This window comes from Arvicola amphibius, chromosome 8 (assembly GCF_903992535.2).
Source record: "Arvicola amphibius chromosome 8, mArvAmp1.2, whole genome shotgun sequence".
In the NCBI taxonomy this organism is placed as follows: domain Eukaryota; kingdom Metazoa; phylum Chordata; class Mammalia; order Rodentia; family Cricetidae; genus Arvicola; species Arvicola amphibius.
The window spans coordinates 84,025,727-84,045,197 of record NC_052054.1 but is presented as its reverse complement, the minus strand read 5'-3'; the positions used below and the strand labels follow the sequence as shown (position 1 = coordinate 84,045,197).

General features: G+C 41.7%; 1 protein-coding gene across 1 annotated transcript in view; it reads right to left on the bottom strand.

Moving 5' to 3' along the window:
* The window catches only part of Tdrd12 (tudor domain containing 12), a 69,882-nt gene that overhangs the window by 45,978 nt on the left and 4,433 nt on the right, over nt 1-19,471 (bottom strand). The window contains 7 exon segments of the mRNA XM_042055614.1: nt 1,872-1,993; nt 4,696-4,880; nt 10,237-10,356; nt 12,178-12,314; nt 15,600-15,640; nt 15,643-15,724; nt 15,726-15,758. Coding sequence (XP_041911548.1) covers nt 1,872-1,993; nt 4,696-4,880; nt 10,237-10,356; nt 12,178-12,314; nt 15,600-15,640; nt 15,643-15,724; nt 15,726-15,758 — 720 coding nt within the window.

The following is a 19,471-nucleotide window of genomic DNA, read 5'->3' as shown; positions in this document are numbered from 1 at the left end:
AGGACAGCCTGGCTACACAGAGAAACCCTGTCTCAAAAACAAACAAAACAAAAACCAAACAGACAAATGAAAAGGACATTGCATTAGTAAGCTCTCACAAGTCGCCACAGAGGAAGAGTCTTTATGAGGGACAGGGGACTGAGATGCAGCGACTCGGATGTGTCGTGAATTACTGTACCCGAGTGAAAGGATAGGATCACTGTGCTCCCTTTGGAACCCGAGACGCGTTTGCTGGCTCGCATCTCTGAGCAATTGTGACCATGTGCATCTACTAAACACCCTCTGCTACGGATGGACCCCTATCACCTCACCTCACCACTCAAAGTCAGAGTCAGCTACCAGACTACAATACATGGTACAGAAGAGGGGCCTGCTCTTAAACGCAAGAAGAAAGCAAGTTAATAGAGAGTGTTGTTTTGAGACAGGGTTTCTCTGTGTAGCCTCGGCTGTCACTGGAACTCACTCTGTAGACCAGCCTGGCCTCCAACTTAAGAGATCCGCCTGCCTCTGCCTCCCATTAAAGTGGGATTTAAAGGTGTGTGCCACCACTGCCGGGCTAGAGAATGTATTCTAAAAATGTATTATGAGACTGATGTTAATATTCAGGCATCCGTACTGGCCTGCCCTTGGGGTCCTGACAGGATATGTCCTCAGCTGTAGCTACTAAGAGCACCTCCTGTGCACATTCGCTATGCTCCCTTTTAAAGTGGGCCCTGCCCATCTCCTGAATCTCTCTTTCTACCCTCCCCCCCCAACCCCACGCACCCTATCCCTGCCCTTTCTCTCTCCTCTTCCAATAAACCTCCTATGTGAGTCCTGTTGTATGGCATGACTTCTCTTTGCATAGATTTTTAAATTAAAACAACTGGTTACCAGGATATAAAATAAGCAAAGGAAGGTCACTAGTGAACTCAGTCAGATACAGGGAAGGAGTAGTAGGAGGACGAGACTAACTGAGCAGCTCTTGAGAACTCTATCTGGGCTGTACTAACAAGTTTCTTTCCCACAGGAATGCAGATTAGTAATTGTGGTAATCCCTGTGGACAGATACTGGCATTGATAAAAATAGCTGCACCATGACTATGAAGAATAATTTCCTCACAGTTCAGAGATAGTTGTGTAAGAATAAGGAAGGCAACCGGGCGGTGTGGCGCACACCTTTAATCCAGCACTTGGGAGGCAGAGGCAGGCGGATCTCTGTGAGTTCGAGGCCAGCCTGAGCTACAAGAGCTAGTTCCAGGACTGGCTCCAAAGCTACAGAGAAACCCTGTCTCAAAAAAAAAAAAAAAAAAAAGGAAAGGCTGATGGAGTGCTCACGCCTTCAATTCCAGCATTAGGAGTCAAAGGCAGGCAGATCCTCTAGGAGTTCCCAGTCATCCAGGGCTACAAAATGAGACCTTGTCTCAATATGCAAAAAAAAAAAAAAAAAAAAAAAAAAAAAAAGGTGGTAGCCCTAGAATACTCTGACACAGCAATAAAACAAGAGAAAAAAGGATGCAGAAAGGCCAAAATAAAAGATACATATAGGAAAATTATCCCTGTTTTCAGATGGAATGATCCTATACTTAAAATAAAAACCTTAACTCAGGACCTTTGGAAGAGCAAGCATGCTCTTCTGGCCTGCAGGCATGTACACAGACAGAAATTTTATACATAATAAATAAATAAATATTTTTAAAAAAATAAAAACCTTAAATGATTCCACCAAAAACTCTTGAATCTCATACTTGGGCAGGTGCTGGGAGAGAGCTCAGTGAATAAGATGTTTACCATACGAGCTCAGGACCAGAAGGTCAGAGTCCTAGAATCCAAGTGGAAGCTAGGCAGGCATGGCGGCCACTTGTGACCCCAGCAGAGATCCTCAAGCCCACCTGGCTGCTAGACTCTCCAGAATGAATGAACCAAGGACTCAGTGTAAGACCCTGCCTCACAGAGTGGAGAGCGACAAAGACAGTATCACTGGGCCTACAATCACATGGATACACACATGGACCTGCACACAGGTATGCTTGTACATCCAAACATGCACACCATACACACACAAAAACCAACTAATAAACAAGTAACATTTTATGTATTTAAAACAAGCTCACCAAGAAATGGGGGGGTCTCATTAGTAAACAAACAAAAACCTAGGAGAAAACCTAACAAGGGAGATGAAGAGACCTCCATAATGAAAACTGTAAGACACTGAAGAAGAACAATTCCAGCTGGATGTGGCAGCACACGCCTTTAATTCCAGCCTCTGGAGGCAGAGAGCAGGCACTAGCAGGTCTCGGTAACTTCAAGACCAGTCTAATCTACATAGTGAGTTCCAGAACAGCCAGGATACAGTGAAACCCTGTTTTGAACAAACAGAACAGGCTAGCAACAGGGTAAAACAACACTGACTTCTGGCCTCCATATACAGTCATGAACAAGCACGATGAACACACACGCTAAATAAAGAACTAAAAATGCTGTCTAAAAAATGATTAGGTCAATTTTGTTTGTTTGCTTTTTCGAACACAGCGTTACTCTGTATAGCCCTGACTGTCTTGGAGTCTAGAGACCAGGCAGGCCTTGAACTCAGATCTCGCTGCCTCTGCTTCCAGAGTGCTGGGATTAAATATATGCCACCACTACCAGGCTTTAGGTCAATGTTTTTAATAATCAGCAGAAGAGGCTAGGAATGCAGCTGAAAGGTAGATGAGTACTAGCCCCTGCAAGCCCCCCCCCCCAGGTGTCTGTCTGTCCCTCACTAGTGCATATACAAAGACATGGGATGAATGACTGAAGGAACAGTCCTACCAGTTTATATTGTAAGATAGACCTTCAAAGGTTAAAACAACTCCCACTGTGCTATTTAAAGTAAAGTTTTAAATAAGGATAAACATTTTCAAAATACAAATCTTGCCAGCTATGATGGCCCCATACCTGTAATGCCCAGCACTTGGGGGTAGAGGCAAAATGAAGAGTATAAAGTCATCCAGTGCTTGGGTGACCAAGAACCTGACACTAGATAGCCTAAGGATCTAGGGAAAACCAAATGCTAGTGTGTCTTTTTAAAATTGCAACAAATGACTCTAGTGATATTCTGCTTTACTCATAGGTCAGTGCCTTGCTCAACACCATCTGAGAAGCTTCCTCCTGCTGGAGAGGAATACACGACTCAGCTGGCTACTCTGCAGAAGAGTGAGGACAGACCTGGAACAAGCCTCTCCCCTCTAGGCACCCTGAGGAAGGAAGGCAGAAAGAGTATAAGGGAGCCAGAGGGGATGGAAGGCACCAAGAAAACAAGGCCCTCTAAAATTCAGACATAAGCAAAACTCACGATCTAAGGCAGCATGCACAGGGCCTGCATAGGTCTGTACCAGTTCCTTTGCATATATATTATTACTTCTAGTTTAAGGTTTTGGGATTCTGAGCGTGGGGAACAAGTGAGTCTCTGTTTCATGTACCTTCTCTCGGGGCTCTTTCCCTCTGTTTGTTTGTCCAATTCCAATGGTTAAAATAACAAAAAAAATTAAGATCATCCTCAGCAACAATGAAAGTTCAAGGCTAGCCTGGGTTATATAAGACTATCATCAAAAACTAAAACCAGAATGCAACCCTGTCCTCCCCAAATTTTTTACTTACTTTTTCATTTTTTATTGTTGCATAAAGGTAACCTCAAGGTTCTTCTTCCACAGCACAAAGTTTTGCTTCCCACTTGGGTAGTTTCTAAACAGCAATAAATAGACATACAAGTGAGCTGACATTAAGTTTTGTTAAGGCAAGCACAGTTTCATTAGGTAACCAGTAACATGCTTTTCACAGGCACGTAGACTTCCGAACAGTCCTAAAAGGTAGGCCCAGCACAGGATGCTGACATGAGTTAGGACAACATAAACAGTGTCAGAGCACAGTCAAAAGGATGACCCATGTAGGCATGCCTTGGGGAACTGGGAGAGACGCCAGGGAAAGGGGCAGAGCCTTTACCTCAGGTGCATCTGTTCCCTGAACTGTTCTGAGACATTCACATTCAATTTATAAAACATTTTGTTGGATGTCAGAACAGAGCTATAGAACCCCATCTGGTCAGTGTACCCTAAATCTGGATATGGCTTTCAGCTTGCTTTTGTGCTTTCCCAGATACAATCTATGGTATGTGCCAGGCAACTGTGTCTAAATTGGTCTGTGCTGAGGAAGTTCTGGGAAAAGGGCTGCTCTGTTAAAATTCAGTATGAAAGTTCACTGGAGATTATCTGCATGCTTTTCTGATTATGTTTTTCTGAGCAGAAATCTTCCTTGGGTTACTGGTTTCTTTGCTACATTTGTGTATAAATGTATACTGAAACTGAAGTAAGGTGTTTATAGCATTAAGACTGTAGTCCACCCCATTCTTTAAGGTCTTCAAATCCCAGGTTTTGCTGACAGATCTGCAAAGGTCCCGTCGACAAACATGCTTAAGTTAGCAACAATAATTGTTAAACAAAAGTACACTTAATCCCTTGCTCAGTGAAAGAAGCCGGCTTTTCATAACTGCTGGATCAAGAAAATATGCACACATTCACTTTGTATGCCCTCAGCATTTAAAAGCACTCTTGAGAGGCAGGGACTGTTACTTTGAGAGGGTGCTCTAACCAACCAGCCAGTTTGTTTTTTGTTGTTGTTTTAATTTCAACTGACAATTACTGACATCCAAATCCCACCTGTAAAATTATAGGGGCATACTCAATGTAACTTCAGGAGCACCATGAAGGGGGTCACACCCATGCATGTGGATCTTCAGACATCTGGCAACAGAAGTGTAAGCTACCACATGTATCAACTCAAAGCAGTGTGTAACACCCCTGGCCTTACCTCTTAGAATGTTCTGAAAGTACTGGATAGCTGCACTGTCCCATTTTGTGGCAGGTCTGGACAGCAAAACAGGTGTGATTTCATTAAGTAAAAAGCCTATGCTAATATACCACTGCCATTTATTGTTGGATGATGGGTGTTTCCCACACAATCAAGCATACAAGGAGCTTATACCAGTTCTGCTTCAGGGTATAGATTCCAGATATGTATGACAATGCCATCTTCACAGCTCTGCCTGAGATGACACCCCCCCCATTCCAACGTATGACACCTCCTATCACCAACCACTGTCCCGAGTTACCTGCAAACAAACCCATTTCCCCCAAACACAGTCCAAGTTCTTTGGTGAGAAAGCCAAGTGTGGCACCATCCATCATTGGCTGCCATAGAGAATGGCACCACACACTGATCAACCAACCCCAGAGTCAGCCCTGGAAAAGTCAGCTACACTCTCTGGGTGGCCCTCACTCCAGGCTCTAGTTACCCTGGCCCCAGTTGGTTTTCATCTCTACCAGCTTGCTCAGTCTACATCTTTAGTATACTTCTCACAAAGAATGCTGGAGAAAGATATATAGGCACTGCAAAAGTCGGACAAAGGGGGGGCTTAGAAAGAACAAAAAAAAAGCTCATTCCTGTTGCTTCCAGAGGAAACTCCAATTTCCCAAACTCCATAAAGCAGTCCAAATATCCAAAAATGGGCCCAACCAGGACTGTAGGAAGATTTCTGGTGGTTAGATAAAAGCTAGCATTTCCTTAGGAACTTTGTGACGTTGGTTCCCCTCTCCCAAAAGGAGTCATTTCCCATGTCTGTGTTTGGTTGCGCTGGCACCCAGTTTGCGAGATTCGGCAAGGGGCTGGAGGGTAAAATACACAGACACACACAGACAGAGAGACAGCGACAGGGGTCATCCTTGAATTTCCCAAGAATGCCCCTTTATTGTGTTCATGGGCAGATTATATAGAGATAGCCATGCCCCAGTCAAACCCACCAGAAACCATTCTCCTGTCATCAGGAACTCCTGAAGGTCTCGTGCTCAGAGCAGCTGTAGGCATTTAGATCAGGGGATTACAAGAAATTCAGGATCTGGGGTCTCACTGCTCCCAACAGTAAAGAACACACACTGGAAAAAAAAAAACCCTATGAATGTAATCAGGTGGTGAAGATTTTACACGTCCCAGTCATCTTCAAATACATGCAAGAACACACACTGGAGAGAAACCCTACAAATGTAACCAGTGTGGTAAAGCTTTTGCATATCATAATGTTCTAATTCATGAAAGAAACACACTGGAGAGAAACCCTATGAATGTAATCAGTGTGGTAAAGCCTTTTAATACCAGAATCTTCTCCAAATAAATAAAAACACATATGGAGAGAAAAATTATCAATGCAATCAATGTGATAAAGCCTTATATATCACAGTAGTCCTCTAAGGCATAAAAGAACACATAGTGGAGAAAAACCTTGTGGAATGAAATCAGTGTAGTAATGCCTTTCACAGTAATCTTCAAAAATATAAAGGAACACACAGAGGAAAGAAACTCTATAAATGTAACTAATGTTGAAAAGCCTTTGCATGTATCAGAAGTCTTCAAATTCATGAGAAGAAAATATACTGTACAGACACCTTAGAGTCAGTGTGGCATGTTTTTTTATTTTATGGTAGTTTTTCTACAAGAATAAGCTTTTACTACACAATTTCATATTACAGTAGTCTTTGAGGAAGTGCAAAAACACTGAAAAGATTCTAACTATAAAGAATTTGGCAACATCTTCAGTGAACATCCATTATTAAGTTACACGAGTATTGATTATGGAGAAGAAATGCTGCCAGTATCAGCATCTGCCCGTAGATTATAGTGCCTTTTACTTTGTACTGCAAACGCATGAAGTAAAGTTCTACAAATTTAAATAATGATGGAACCCTGTGAGATTTCACACTGCTCTTCAATTACATTGAATATCTTAATCCAGCTGTAAAAGTTTATGGATGTGAATTTGTGTCATTTATGTTGTGATATAACATGTTTTAATGACATTAATGTGAAAAGACTTAATACTAGAGAATCTGAAACGTAAATAACCTCATATGCATATTCAAAGCATGATTTCTTTGGTTGATATGTACTAAAATAGAATAATCAGCAATCAACCTCTATATCTCATAACATAGCTTGAAGTGCTATAGATATGTATATATTATTTACTGTTCTATTTTCTTGTTCCTGTCTCCATGACTTTTCATTTGGTCACTTCATCTTGAAGTACTGCCTTCTAAACATACTATACGTTGATTCCAGATAATAGAGCAGCAATGAATTTTATGTTAAAAAAAATTCTTTTCTATGTGTCTGTAAGGTGACTCTGGGTTTGTGGGCCATGGCAGATGTATGGAGACTAGAAGACAATTTTATGGGATCTTTTCTTTTGGCCATCTTCATATGGTGACCATGGAGAAGGTTCTAGTGTGCACACCCAGACATTTCATACTGAGCCATCTCACTGATGCTCAAACAAGATGAGTTGAATATTAACATCAGTAAAATATTATCTTTTCAAATTGTAAATGTATTGCTTAAGAATGAAACAAAAGGGGACAATTTGAGTAATAAATCCTGTTATGATTTGCTGGCAAAAAAAATATTCTGTATTTACCCTTCACCTGGTTTCAGTTAACATAAGACCATAGCCCAGGAAATTAACTGCCTATACCTTTACCCCCTAGAGACACAGGAAAGGGGCCTGAGTCGCAGAAGAAGATAAACCAGCCTCAGAGAAAAATTCTCACTTGGGTACTGGCAGGCACCCTGCTGGAGTCAAAACAGGTTGCTATGTCTACCCTGCTGGATTACCCAGCCACCAGGGAAGAAAGAGAAATGCTCAGAAAGTATGGCAGTGCTGCTGCATTTTTACAGTTAATCATAAACTTTAGCTACACCCTAAGTGCATGAAAACTTCTTAGAGTTCTGTAGTGTTTTAAAGTCCCATCCTTAATTAATCCTCCCCATATCTCCCGTGGAGCTTTACAGCCATGCCTCCCCCTCCCTCTGAGATGTAAGAGGCCTCCTTTACCTGCTTTTGGGACTCTGAAATGCATGCTTGATATTACTGTAATCACATATGAAGTTGCTAACTTGCCCTGTATATCTATACAAACTGAAAGCCTTGTGAGAATGGCCTTTTCTTTCTTCTTCCCCCAAGGAATAAAGAAACATGCAAAAGGAAACATGCTTGAGACAGCCAGCTTGTTCTACACTGCAGATTCCTCTCCCTGGCCAGACATCCTGCTCTGGACACTGAGAGGTTTAATGAGCTTAACCCCCAAAATCAACCTCCATCGATAGTCTTTTATTCAGGCTCTCATGGATTTACATACTTCTACCTACAATTGGCATCAACATTTGGGACGACCCCAACAGTCTACAGCCGGCCCACTTGGCCCACCACCCACTTCAGGTGCGGTGCTTTGAAATTCCTGTTCCACAGCTAGGGAAGAAATAATTGGAAATAGGAATTATCACATATATATCACATATCGGATCCCATACAAGTGTGTTGTGTGTGTGTGTGTGTGTGTGGTGTGTGTATCACATCAGATCCCATACGGTTCTGCCAGATCCTCTAATAAAGGTTAATGATGAAATTAATCCGTTATTAATAGGAAACTGTTCTTCAGTCCTCAAAATTTCATAAAAAACACCATGTCAATAACATAGGTTAAAAAAATGATTTTTCCATCACTTAGCAACAAACAAGAAAATTGTAAACCATGTCCTACTTTTCCTTCTATAACCAACGTGAACAACATCAAGCAGTTTAATACCTGCTTTACAAAAGGTGAATGCATGCCATATGAGACTATCACTTCCTTAAATCTCCTAATCTAACATTTCCACAGGATTCCAATGAACGATTAAACAGCCTTGGGTCATTCTCATACCTTTGGTCCCAGCACTTGGGAGGCACACAACTTTAATCCAGCACTAGAGAAGTAGAGACAGGCTCTCCTGCATTCAGTCTAAGGATTCCTAGGAAAGGGATTGCCCATTTGGTCTGAGGATCAGTAGGGGTAAAATTAGGGGCTGGCTACTCCTGCTTCTCTGATCTTTCAGCATTTATCCCCTAGTATCTGACTCAGGGTTTTTATTATTAAGACCCAATAGAATTCTCGCTACAATCTGGATAGAGGGGATGAGAGGAGAAACCGAGAAACTCTAATTGGGATGTATTGTGAGAAAAAAACTCTATTTTCAGTAAAAGTGGGAAAAAATACCATTCAAGGAGGCTTGGTCATTTTCAAAGCAGTTTGGTTTAATTTGGTAACAAGGTCTCATAAAATTCTCATAATAAAAAATGATAACAATAGAAAATACTCATTTTCACTACTGCAGTTACCAGAACTTACAGTGAATTCTCTTATGTTTTGTATTGTTTCTGCTTTTTTTTAAGACCAAATCTCACAGTATCACCAAGGCAACAAGCAGTCCTCTCGCATCAGCCTTGAGAATGTGATTACAGGAATATGCCACCACACGTGGCTTATTATATTTCCTTTAATTATCACAACATCCTAATTTCCCTGTTTTTAATTTTAGAAAAAATTCATAGAGATAAAGCAACTTATAACTCACCTTGTTGGCAAATGAAGCTAAGTGGTATCCAAATCCACTCAAAAGAAAGGAAAGTGACTGGAGAGCCCCCCACATACAAAAACTGTGCATTAGAACAGCCTACTTTATTCATCCCCGAAACAACCAGAGTGCTCTGTAAAATTACTGTCAATTTGTTTGAATATGAAATAAACTGCTATCATCCTTACACTCAAACACCTGAAATCAGCACAAGTTCGTTCTTTCATGATGTTTCATTGCCTTCTATCTCATTTCCCATGTTGCATACTGGGAGGGAAAGTGTAAAAAATTCAAGTATTTTTGTGGCAGGCTGTTGTCTTTTATTTCTAAGATACCCAAGACATCAGATCCTATCCCCTTATTCAATAAGCCTGTCTTCTGTCACGATCGTTTAGTTAAGATTTAATCTGGAGGCAAAACAGTGACTTCACAATGCCACACACCCATGGTATTACAGAGCTATTGGCTCAAACACGGATGCAAGTAGTGGAATCAATTTGGTTTTTTTTTTTTAACATAGCGTTTTCTCTGTGTAGCTTTGAGGTCTGTCCTGGAACTTGCTCTGCAGACCAGACTGGCCTCAAACTCAGAGATATGCCTGCCTCTGCTTACTGAGTGCTGGGAATTAAAGGCGTGCACCACCACTGTCCGTCCGGCTATGGAATTGATTTTTAGTTAACTAGATTTTACTTTCTCTGATTGTGTTCTTCATAACAAATGGTGGAAACAGAACTAAAGGGGTGTCAACATTTTAAGTGGTCAAAAAAACGCTGTACTTACATAATCTCAGCGCTGTCCTCACAGAAGTCAATGTGCAATGTCACAGGCTTGGTACAATAAAGTCTGAACTTTTTTGCTCTATAAGGAAGCTGCATAAAGGATTCTACTGCGACTCGGATGCTTAAAAGTAAAATACAAATAATTCTATTATAAGTAAAAATCATACATAATTTATTTAGTGCACTTACATAATATACTTTATATAGGAAACAATTATTCCTTTTCTTATATAGAAACAATCTTAGAGACACCTGACCAGGGGCCTTAAGCTGTTCCCTAAGGAGCAGGAGTTTTTAATATGTCCTAAATATTATACATAAATAATCTGTTAAAGTTCCATGATACAGGAGGTTTAGGCAAAAAAAAAAAAACAAAAACAAAAAAAACATGTCCAGTGAGGCTACAAACGGTGAGGAATACTGAACAACGACTGAACCTGGGAAGAACTTTACATAGAATTTTTATTTTTATTCTTTTATACAAGGTCTCACATAGTTCAGACAGGCCTGCTTCCATATCCCAAGTGTTAGGATTACAGGCATGTGTCACCGTCACCATGCCTGGCTATTTCAGATTTTAAAATACCATAAGGCAGGTGGGGTACATCAGAGGGCCAACACACCTGCTGCCAAGCCTGAGACACCCGCATGGTCTCAGAAGGAAGGAGAGCACCGATCCTGTGAGCAGTCCCCTAGCCTCCCTGTGTGCACTGTGGCTTAGCCATCAACCCCAACGTACACACACAAATCTCTGTAAACAGACACTGACGCCACTAGAGCTGGAGGCTGGGGTTTGATAAATTATCTTTACTCCATTTTTCTTCAGGCAAACTACTGGTCACATCCTATGACATTTCAAATATCAACTGGCTCTCTTTCTGGTCCCCACCATTCATTCCCTTCATAGACAAACACACAGGCTTATTATCTAGGGAGATGGGAAAATGGTGGCTTTGCTGAATGACATGGCTCTTTCATCATGTAATTCTCTTGTCCTAAATAAAAACCAAACAAAACCATCAAAGTTGTAAAGCTGTGGACACAAGCTGCTTTCTTCCTGTGCTCTGTAAACCTCATGTCCCATTTGTCGCATGCCACTGATGTAACTCTAGCCTCCTTTGTTAAGCGCCCTATTCATGGGAAGAGGGCCCTTATATTTACTTAACTGACCACTTTTACTCTGGGATGGAAATTGGAAAGGTTGGCACAAATACAAAGACTGGCCTATTAGTTTTAGTAAACTATAACAATCAGTCCCAGACTTGGAGCAGCCGGCCCAGTAGACCTTTGGCTCCTGTGTTGTACCCGAAGAGATGGTCATGCCCTCCCTGTGTTATGCAGGCTAACCATGAATGTATGCATGCATACTCTGCCCTGTGTACCCTTACATTGGTCTACATCCTTCTCTTCTATGAGACAAAAAGTTTTTACCTCTTGGCAGCTTCATTCTTGAGTCATCTCTCTCCCTCTAAGAACCTCCTGTGTCCATGAGCAAGCTAAGGGAACAGACTAGGAGTTGGCATAGGCACCAAGAGATGCAGAGACAAAGGCTTGCCTTATGCTTTCAGAACAGAAGCCTCCTAAGAGCCCCATTCTGACCACCTGTGCTTCCAAGTCTCTCCTTCCTTTAAAAACTGACACTGACTTTGATGGAGAGATAGCTTAGCAGGTAAGAGCATGCGCTGCTCTGGCAGAGGTCCTGAATTTGGTTCCATCACGCACATTAGGTGGCTCACAACTGCCCGGAACTCCAGCTCCAAGGACCCAATGGTCTTCTGGTGCACACACACAGACATACACAACCACACATGTACTCATAATTGAAACATAGCTTTAAAATTCTTTAAAAAAAAATATTCATGTATTTTCTTTGCTGACATTTTCCTTTAAGACTGCTATCTGTCTCCTTAAGGTAGATGAGGCAAGATTAACAGATATGTACTTTTTGGATTTTACTGGAATGCACTTGGCAAAATCCACAAGGAAACACTCTGCCAGGTAATGGTCTGCGGAAGAGACGATTGACTTAATCACAGCCCTGCACCAGCACTTCAGCTCCTGACAGTATACCACACACACCTGCAAAACGAAAGCAAATCTCAGTCACATATGAGACACATCAAAAAGTCCCTCAGATCATTACAGCAGAGAGCTGCAGGGGTCTCCATCTGTCAGGAAAGACTTCAGGAAATGTTTTCTTACTACAGTACTTCCTTTTCATAACAGTTCTGTGGCTCACAGTTAACTGTGGTCCAATAATGAAAGTTCCAGAAGTAAACAATTCATAATTTTAATTATCCTCTGCACCAAGTACCATAAGGAAATTTTATATCATCTTGCGCCATTGAGCCTAGAACATGAAGTGCTCACTTGCCCCAAAACCTACTATGTAAATAGTACCGGTCTCTTTTTTGGGGAAGGGGGGTTGAGACAGGGTTTCTCTGTAGTTTTGGAGCTATCTTGGAACTCCCTCTGTAGACCATGCTGGCCTCTAACTCACAGATCCGCCTGCCTCTGCTTCCTGAGTGCTGGATCAAAGGTGTGTGCCACAGTACTGGCCTCTTAATTACTTAGAAGTCATCCTGTCTTGGACATCAGGCCTGCTGTCATAGGACTGAAGCACTTGGTTCAAACATCCTTCATATCACCTAAAAATAGCCCTAGAGTGGATTTTTATTGTAGTATATTGTCATGATGTTAGCTTATTATTGTTGCCAATAATTCCTAGACCTAACTTGTAAATTAAACTCTGCAGTAACTCAGCTCTCCACTGGGGTCTTAGCAGGGCAGCTCATTGACCAGGCTGTCTGTACAACATGCAAGTTAAAATGCACTGCTCTTTCTTCAGTCAGAGAACAAAGCCTACAAATGGCTCTTGGAAACTTCAACCCCAGGTTCTTTTTCCTCGTGGCCTCACACATCTTAATGTCTGGTTTTGACTTGCATAACAGTCCCTAGATCTACGACCCATATGAACTTTGTCTTCTGGTGTTTGGTCAATGTACATTGCCTACCATATACTGAGTCTTCAAAAACTACTTTCTGAATGCCTGCAGCTGCTCTTAAAGGAATCACCGTTGATAAAGTGACAGCCCTTATCACCAAGCCACAGGCTACTTGACTGGCAGCCCACAGCCAGGCAAACCATATGCTAAGCACAGGCTTTCACAAAGCCACCCTGCAAACTGAAGTTTGAAAACAGTACAGTATTCCACAAGAACTTCATACAGTTCAAACATCAGTGGCTGGAGAGAAATTCTGACAAAGAATGAAGGGCACTTCTATTGAATGTCAAAATCTAAGGCACAGTTAACTTCCACAGCCAGGGAAATTTGAAACTGTTATTCTACAGCAATCTACCAAGAATAACACTGACCACAAATGAGCCGGTTGTAGCTCAATAATATATCTATATGCAGAAACCCAGCTTCAATCCTTGTATCCAAAACACACCTTTATGGTGGTGACAACCTCCCTATAAAAACATGCCTTCTTCATGCCTCTTCTAGAGAAACACATGAGGCAGCCTGAGTTGGGCTCCTATCCTATTTCATGGATGTGAAATGCCAGGATCCTGTAAGATTACCATGTCTTGAGCCATACACAAATTGTACTCTTGTCTGCTGCCTTGCTGCCCTATTCTTCTGTCAGCCCACATGCAGAGAAGCAGCTTTAACAGAAGCACGTGCCTTCTGGGGGAAGTGGCACCGAAGCCCCTGGATCAAGGGGCTTCTAATAGACACATTTGCTTTTAAAAAGAAAAGGAAGCACTAAGAAGCCACAGAGATCAAATGGTACTGTAAAGTTACAGAGGAGCTGGGGGGGTGACGTTCAGAGCATGCATGGAGCTCTGGTTTCCAATCCCTAGCACAAAAATAAAGTTAAGTGAAATATAGAGAAGACTCAATAGCAAAGGGGATGGTAACTGGCACCAATCACTAAGATGAAAAATTTTTAAGAATAAGATTCATTCTTAAGGGGGGTCTTGCGTTCACATTCCCAACAACCACATGGTGACTCACAAACCCTGTAATGGGATCTGGTGCCCTCTTCTGGCATAAAGTTGTATATCACTCATACATTTAAAAAAAACTTCATTAAGTGTTTACACTACAAATTGTTTATTTTCTCTTTTGTTGTTGTTGAGGCAGGGTCTCTCTAGCCCTGGCTCTCTGGCCTTGAACTCAGAGAGCCTCTGCCTCCCCTCTCCCCCAAGTGTTGGGATTAAAGGTGTGTACCACTACACCCAGTTAACTATTCATATTAGTTATAAACAAGGAAAAGTTTCTACTTTTGGCTTCATGAAGCCTAATTCAGAATGCAGAGAGAATGGGAAAAATCTTATGTCAAAACACGAATGAAAGAGCAGGTGTAGGCAGTGCTGGCCGCTGCTGGTGAGAGCTGGGCGAGTGAGACACTGGGCAGTGCCATGGGGACCAGGCTGACGGTATCCATCTACGGCATCTCAACACCTCCCAAGTCAGTCCTCATCTCCCAAATTAACACAACAGGAAGTGCACAATAGAAATGCTATTGAGGGAAAGAGATCAAATCTATCCAAAACATTTAACTATGCTATCGGCCCACACCAAACAAAGGACAAAAGGGGAAGTTAATACAGATGCACATGCGCGCGCACACACATCTTAAGACCAACTGATCTAGCTTCATTTCTGAAGCTAGCATTTAGTGTTACATGAAAAATAGACATCATCATTACTAATAAGGGGGGGACGCAAATGTTTTCTAGTTTTTTTACTCAAAACAAGCTTATAAATGTGTTCCTATCATGTATTATAAAAGTCCACTTTCCTGAAAAAGGCCCGACGAGAGGGCCAGACTGTGTACAATGGAGTTTATGTTGTATGAAACACAGAAGGGGCCACAACATGGAACAAGTAGAATGAAGAACTCAAGTTGCCCAAGTCTAGGTAACAAAAAATAAAGAAAAGAGAAAAGGAAGCACCAACAGTAACTAAAATCCCATGTCCTGTATGCTGAGCATGTGTCTGCCTGTTATGTGGGTCTAGAACACTCTGGTGTCCGGTCCTAGGAAGACAGCCTGTGTTGTCTCACACCACGCGCTTCTAAAGTCAGTCGGGGAGACAGCTCTGCTAGTCAAGTCCCTGCTGCCAAGGCCAATGGAGTTTGGATCCCGGGAGCTCACACAGCAGGACAACCTGGCCTAACCATCCTCTTCCAGACTAGGTTCTACCTTGCACAAAACAAACAAACACCAAATGACGATACGAGTTGCTAAGGCAGTTCACCAGCTAGGTCCAGAACACTGCATTTTGAATGCTGTTTTAAACCACTGAGGTCAAGGCACATGTAGGTCTTGGCAACAGTAAGAAAAGCACATACCTGCCCTTCTTCCAGCATTAACGGCTTTATTTCTATGTCTGACACATGCTGCTATAGAAGTCATTCATGGCACTGTTCAGTTTTTGATAGTCGACTTCTTGTTCTAAAAATTGACTACATCCTTTTTATAATTACCCAAAAGCAACCTGGATCTTCAATCTGTAGTATTTTAAGAAGACAAAATAATGTATGATTTAGAAGTAGAGCCATGTGATACAAACCCTTAAATTACAGTAACTGTGTCTAACCTTAAGTGGTCTAACTAATTCTGGACAAGCACCTTTGTCTTAAATGGTTAGTCTGAAGCTGGTGTTTGATGCCAGCCTGGTCTACGCAGTAAGTTTCAGAACAACCAGAGCCATATAATGAGACCTTGTCTTAAAATATATATATATATATATAAACAAAACAAAAAAAACCCCGTCAGACTGAAGATAAAATCCCCAAACACAAACAAGCACAGGTAAGAAATTCTTAATTATGTGTACAATTAAAAAACCAAATAGGATACTGAGCATGGCAACACACATGTAGGACTTAGGAAACCGAGGTAGGGGGATCACAAGTTTGAAGCCAATCGAGGACTATGAATCTAACACCTTTTTCAAACTCTACCCCCCCTAAAAGGCAAAACAGATGCCCTTATTCTAATATTTCAAAAATATACATGATATACATAAGCAAGCTATTGACATATTTATAACCCCTTTTTAAGAAAGGAAAAACCTGCTTGGAGGTGGTGGTGTAGCACACCTTAACCCCAGAATTCAGGAGGCAGAGGTAGATCAGTGAGTTTGAGACCATGCCTAGTCTACGAATGATGTTCTAGGACAGGCAGGCTATGTAGACATCCTGTCTCAAAAAAAACATGCAACGGGGAGGTATGGGTGGAGGGGGAGGGGAGGGAAGGGGGAGAAGGAGGGGAGGGAAGGGGGAGGAGGAGGGGAGGGAGGGGGGAGGAGGAGGGAAGGAGATGGAAATTTTTAATATTAAAAAATAAACCATGAGAAAAAAAAAGAAAATTCAAAAAAAAAACCTGCACAACAACCAAGAAAATAAAAATTAAAACATAAACAACCACAAAAAAAAGACCGTAAGTGTTGCGGAGCCAAGGAAGCTGAGTGAGTCTGTAAGGAGCAGAGAAGTCCTATGTGAATGTGTATGGCTGACATGGGCACAGGCATGCCAAGGACACCAATGCCTCAGAGTCATGAGAATCAGCAAAGCCTTCCTCTGGCTGGACTGTGGATGTGGCAGTGCGTATAAAACTAGCAACTACAGCTTCTTCATGACTGCAACTCAAGATGGCTCTGATACAAAGATTCCTTTGAGACTAGCTAACCCCTCATGCTCCTGCTGCACTCAATGAACTCACTGCATACTTGGTGATGCTCCTTCAGAGTGCACACAGCCCACCATATCTCAGTCTTTACATTCATGTGTCTTTATCCTTTCTTCATTCCGTCGTCACCGCAGTCATGCTAAGTCCAAAGTCACATAAGATGCACTGCATGTGAACATTTATTTATTCAACAGGGAAATAGGGGCTGGAGATGTAGCCCAGTTGGTAACACTTGCCTAGCATGCATGTCATTTTCGTTTAATCTCCAGCATGTCATAAAATGGGATGTGTTGGCAATAGACCTGTAATCCCAGCACTCAGGAGGATCAGGGGTTAAACATCATTTGTACCTACAACACGGTGAGTTCAAGAGCTAGTCTGAGCTACGATTCCATATCTTGAAAGTGGGCTAGAGGGAGAGAGGAGAGAGACGAGGAATGCTCAGTGGTAGCAAGCACCTAACATGGGCAAGGCCCTGGACCCCAGTCTTAACATGATGCCCCGCCACACTCAAGAAAAGCTGGGGAAGGATAACATAAATCAAAACAAATATAAATTATTACCTGGGGAAAGGAAGAGTAGAGTAGAAGATTCAAGTCAGAGCTATCTAAATATGCCTTGCTATATATTATCATTTTTAAAAACCAGGCCAGTGAGATGGCTCTGCCAATAAAGGTGTCTCCTGCCAAGGTTGAAGACCTGAGTTGTTTGATCCCTGGAACTCAAAAGTAGGAGAAACCTCCACAAGTTGTTAAGTTGTCCTCTGACCTCCATATGCCTGCTGCAGCACACATATGCACAAAATAAATTAAAATGGAATTAAAAAGACCTACAAGAGGCTGGAGAGAAAGCAGCAGCTGAGACCACTTGATCCTCTTCCAGGGGACTGAGTTCATTCCCAGACCCCAAGCCAGGAAGTTCAAAACCACCTGTAACTTACAGGTGATCTGATGCCATCTTCCAGCTTCCAAGGACACCATCACACACAGTATACACCCAGATACATACTATCTTAGTGTTCTATTGCTGTGAAGAGACACCATGAGCATAGCAAATCTTGGAAAGGAAACATTTAATCTGGCTGGCTTACAGTTCAGTGGTTTAGACCACTATCATCAGGGCCAGGGCAGGAGGATGATGGCACACAGGCACAGTGATAGAGAAGGAAGCTGAGAGTTCTACATCTTGAGCCATAGGATGCAGGAAGAGAGCCACTGGACCTGGCTTGGGTTTTTGAAAACTTCAAAGTCCATCCCCAGTGACACACTTCCTCCAACAAGGCGATACCTCCTAATCTTTCAAATAATGCCTAGTGACGATGCATTCAAATCTATGAGCCTATGGAAGCCATCCTTATTCAAACAGCCATTCATACAAATGAAAATTAAAAACTGCACAAAGTATTTTTTAGAGATAAGCTAGAAAACTGGAAAAAGTTATAATTTCAATTAAAAACAACCGATTAAAACCACCATTGATTTTTTAATGCATGTCCCACCTTTGTCTACTGAGAGGGACTAGAAGCAACAAGACACCACAACTCTGAATCTTTACACACCAGAGAGCATAGATATAAGTTTTAGTTGTTTCTACTCTTCTGAACATTTTATTTTACTTTTTTTTTTGTTTTCAAGACAGGGTTCTCTGTTGCTTTGACATCGGTCCTGGAACTCACTTAGTAGACCAGGCTGGCCTGAAACTCAGATCCGCATGTCTCTGCCTCCTAAGTGCTAGGATTAAAAGTGTGTAACACCACTACCACTAAGCTGATCTTTTTCCTTTTTTATTGTTTTTATTGAGCTATACATTTTTTCCACTCTCCCTCTTCCTTCCCTCTCCCCTTCTACCTTCTCCCATGACCCCAAGCTCCCAATTTACTCAGAGATCTCATCTTTTTTACCTTCCTATGTAGATCTATGTATGTCTCTCTCAGGGTCCTCTTTGTTGTCTAGTTTCTCTGGGATTGTAGACTGTAGGCTGATTTTTCTTTGCTTTAAGTCTAAAAGCCACTTATGTGTAAATATTATATTTGTCTTTCTTGTCTGGTTTACCTCACTTAATATGTTTTTTCTAGATTCATCCACTTGCCTGCAAATTTCAAGATGTCATTTTTTACTGCTGTGTAGTACTCCATTATGTAAATGTACCAAATTTTCTTTATCCATTCTTCAGTAAAGGGGCATCTAGGTTGTTTCCAGGTTCTGGCTATGACAAATAATGCTGCTATGAACATAGTTGAGCACATGTCCTTGTGATACAATTGAGTATTCTTTGGGTATATACACAATAGCAGTATTTCTGAGTCATGAGGTAGATTGTTTTCCAATTTTCTGAGAAATCACCATACTGATTCCAAAGCAGCTGTACCACTTTGCACTCCCAAAATCAATGGAAGACTGTTCCCTTTACTCCACATCCTCTCCAGCATAAGCTGTCAATATTGTTTTTGATCTTGGCCATTATTACAGGTGTAAAATGGTATCTCAGAGTTGTTTTGACTTGCATTTTCTTTGATGGCTAAGGATGTTGA